The following is a 4074-nucleotide window of genomic DNA, read 5'->3' as shown; positions in this document are numbered from 1 at the left end:
CAAACAAACAAACAAACAAACAAAAAAACCTATATTTTAATTTTTGCAGCTTTTGCTCACCTTTAGACCTGACCAGAACCGTCTTTCTTGGAATTCTGAATGTGGTGATGTTTTGTTTTCTACAGCACTAACACGAAACAAAAGGAAGAGAAAAGAGAAAATGCAAAAGACTGTTACTTTTTCATAACCAGAGTTTAAAAAACAGATTTATTTTTAACCAACAAACTAAGCCCTTAACGGGATATAAATGGAAGTACTTTGATAGTATCTATCAAAATTACAAATACATGCATACTCTGACCCAACCATCCCATTTCTGAGAATGCCTCTTGCAGATATACTTGCATAGGTACAGAACGATAAGTCTATAAGATTATTTACATCATCATTGTTGGTAGTAGTTTACCACTCACATGCCCTTCAGTTACAGCACATTCACATGATGGCATGTTATGCTGTTTAAAAAAGAATGAGGAAACTACTTTTATATAATGACATGAAAAAATGTCAAAGATGTACTAAGTGAAAAAAGATACAAAATTGGTTACAACTGTTTACAAAATACTTCCTTTGCTGTAGAAAAGAGGGGAAAATAACATTACAGCATTTAAAAGTATTTACCTCTATCTGCATGAAGAAATTCTAGAAAGATAAACATTACTAACAGTGATTATTATTGCATATGGAAGGGGAAGGGCAAAAACAGTTGATTAGGTCAGGGGTGGGGCTAAAACTTTTCATTTTAAACAAACAAACAAACCACATTCCTACCTTTGAACCATGTGACTCTACTACTTATCTAAAACATTACAAAACAAACCTTATCAGGGCAGAATTTTTACATGCAGAGACATCTCTTCATGATTCAAATTGAATCAGAAGACTATGAAGCTCTTTTTTCCTCCTCCATGAAGCTCTTCCATCTTGTGAGAACTCACTAGATAGCTACAGTTCATGAATCATTACTATAAATGATTTAGCAAATGAACATCTATACACCAAATACCACTTGTTTCATAATTTAAAGTGAATATAAAATTCACAGTTGCCGTTTCTGGTCCCTCAGCAGCGCTTGCTCTGTGCCTGGCACTAATCTGTTCTGAGCACTCTCTTCATCCTCCTAATGTTCTCTATTTTTACTAGAGAACAATAATTTCATCCCCATTTTACAGATGAGGACATTGATGCACAGAAATGTCCAAGATCAAATATCTAGTAATGGTGGTCCCAGGCACCAGATCTGTGCTCTTTGCCACTCTACATCACCTCTCACGTTCATACACATAAAAAAAAAAAAAAAAGGGCCGGCCCGGTGGCGCACTTGGTAGAGTGCGGCGCTTGAGAGCGCGGCAGTGCTCCCGCTGAGGGTTCGGATCCCATATAGAGACCGGTCCACTCACTGGTTGAGCGTGGTGCGGGCGCAACACTAAGGGTTGCGATCCCGTTGCCGGTCACGATCCCGTTACTGGTCACGAAAAAAGACAAAAAGGAAAAAAAATAAAAGAAAAAAAAAAAAAAAATGTCCAAGTGCGAAAAATCATGTATGACATATAGTAATATTTCTTGAAATCCCAATTTGTATCTTAACAGAGTATGTGTACGCATCTTTTGAAAATACTATAGTTGCTTTATTACATTCTTAGACAAATCTGTATTACATGATTAGCTATTTCAAACAATCTAAAATTAACAGTTCTTACCTCTTTGGATACAGAGGAATAAAAACATCATCTTCTACCGCCTTCTTCATTCTTGAAACAATGGATTTAAGTAAATCCTATTATTTAAAAATTTGAAAAGCAACAGTGATAATCACAGATGGAAATATATTTAGCAGAAAAAATAATTTTAATGGTAGTGCAAATTTGTACACACAAAAGCAGTTATTAAAATAACTATCAGTGGGGTACAAAAGAACTTTATTCATCCATGTTGTTGCATATGGCTATAGCTGGATCATTTTCACTGCTGTACAGTATTTTGTTGCACAAATATCACAGATGGGACACTTAGATGTGTTCCAGTTTGGAGACTATTATGAATAATGCTGCCATAAAAGTTCTTGTATACATGTTTTAATATTCATGGGCATACATTTCTAACAGGTATATACATAGGAATGGAATTACTGGAGTACTGTTCAAGTCCATATGTTCAACTTTGTACAAAATGCTAAACTGGAGGTTCCAGTCAAGATGGCAGAATAGATGGTTTCCAGCTGGAGCTCAGGGGAAGAGGAGGAAAGACCTAGGGAGTTCATGAAGGCGGGAGAAACCACAATGAGAGAAAGAAAAAACTGCTCGGAGCATTTGGGGCCATGGCTGCTTTAATGCTGGAGCTGCTGAGCCGCGGAGCAGAAGCCAGCAGAAGCTGCAGCTGTGCCCTTCAGATGGAGTTACTTGAAGGCGGTGGGGGAGAAGAGGACCTTGGTGGCCCCCAGGACAGCAAGACCACTAATAGGGCTCCTATGGACCCATGCAGGAGTGAGGAGCCAGAACAGCTGAAAAAGGGGAGTCATTCAGAGGCCCACGAGTCAGCGCAAGGGACTGGCACAGGGCCTGACCCATGGGAAGTGTTTGGAGCATGGGTGGTGGGAGAGACAGGCCCACTGGGAGAACACTAGGACACAGCAAAGACAGCTGATCCTCCCCCCCAGTCAGCGCAGGACCACTCAGAGGAGACTGGTTGGGAATGCAGAATTGCATGGGGTGCAGTTTGATGAAAAAACTCAGGCCCAGATCAGAGTTTCTACACAACCCAGGTGCACCAAGTCTCTGGAAAGCTGGAAGTACCTATAAGGTCAACCATTAAACCCTGAGCTTCACAAAAACCTTTCCCTAGGGAAACAGCAGCAAAGCAGCAATTTAGCTCAACCACACAGCCCAAGTACTGGTTCCCACAGGAAGTTCCCCTGTGTTAGAAGTAAACAAAGGACAAAAAATTAGTTCCAGTACAGGCATACCACCAGCACCTTGGGGCCCACCAGGCGACATGAGGCATGGAGCCGGGAACAGGACCCCAGCCCATAACCACTCACAGCACCAGCGCCTTGGGGCCTGTCCAGGAACTGGAGGCTTGAAGCTGGGGACCAGACCCCACTCCCACATCCAGGCACACTGTCAACGCCTCAGGATCAGGGCCTGCCCAGGAACCCAAGGTATGGAGCTGGGGACCAGATCCCCCTCCCACAACCAGGGACACTGTGCCAGCGCCACAGGGCCCGCCTGGGGACCCAAGGCATGGAAAAGGGGACCAGCCCTTTGTCCTACAACCGGGCACACCGCACCAGTGCCTTGGGTCCTGCCAGGGTCCCAAGGCATGGAGAAGGGGACTGGACCCCCCTCCCACAACCAGGCACATCATGCCAGGGCCTCTGTGCTCGCCTGGGGACCCAAGGCATGGAGAAGGGGACCAGACCTCCCTCTGACAACCAGGCACACCATGCCAGTGCCTCGGGGCCTGCCCACGGACTTGGGGACCAGACCACCCTCACACAACCAGGTACCGCTCCAGCACCTCAGGGCCCGCCCGGTGACCCAAGGCATGGAGAAGGGGACCAGACCTCCCTCTGACAACCAGGCACACCATGCCAGTGCCTCGGGGCCTGCCCACGGACTTGGGGACCAGACCACCCTCACACAACCAGGTACCGCTCCAGCACCTCAGGGCCCGCCCGGTGACCCAAGGCATGGAGAAGGGGACCGGACCCCCTCCCACAACCAGGCACACCATGCTAGTGCCATGGGGCCTGCCCAGGGACCTGAGGCTTGGAGCCAGGGACCAGACACTCCTCACAACCAGGCACATCACCAGTGCCAAGGAGCATGCCAAAAGCATCACCTCCATGTAGGTGGCCCACCACAGTCACCACAATAACTATGGCTGCTGTGAAAGCAGCTCAATGCCACACCCACCACACAGATGGTCCGCCAGCCACTGGAGTGCGTTGACACAAGGAGAGTCACCAGTAAAGACAAAGAAAAGAAGAGGATGTCTCTCTCAACAAAGCCTGTGTCAGAGTGACAGAAGAAGCATCTGCTCTATGATAATATTGGGGGACCTGATCACACCTCT

At 45.9% G+C, this 4074-nt stretch overlaps 1 protein-coding gene across 1 annotated transcript in view; it reads right to left on the bottom strand.

Annotated features, from left to right (window-relative positions):
* Nucleotides 1–4074, bottom strand: part of GCFC2 (GC-rich sequence DNA-binding factor 2) — a 47729-nt gene that overhangs the window by 7145 nt on the left and 36510 nt on the right. The window contains exon 13 of the mRNA XM_008590172.1: nucleotides 1701–1777. Within this exon, the coding sequence (XP_008588394.1) occupies nucleotides 1701–1777 (77 nt within the window). The remainder of the gene's footprint in view (nucleotides 1–1700; nucleotides 1778–4074) is intronic.

Source organism: Galeopterus variegatus, unplaced genomic scaffold (assembly GCF_000696425.1).
Source record: "Galeopterus variegatus unplaced genomic scaffold, G_variegatus-3.0.2 Scaffold5903, whole genome shotgun sequence".
NCBI classification, from domain to species: domain Eukaryota; kingdom Metazoa; phylum Chordata; class Mammalia; order Dermoptera; family Cynocephalidae; genus Galeopterus; species Galeopterus variegatus.
Note: the sequence above shows the minus strand (reverse complement) of the source record. Positions and strands in the feature narration are given on the sequence as shown.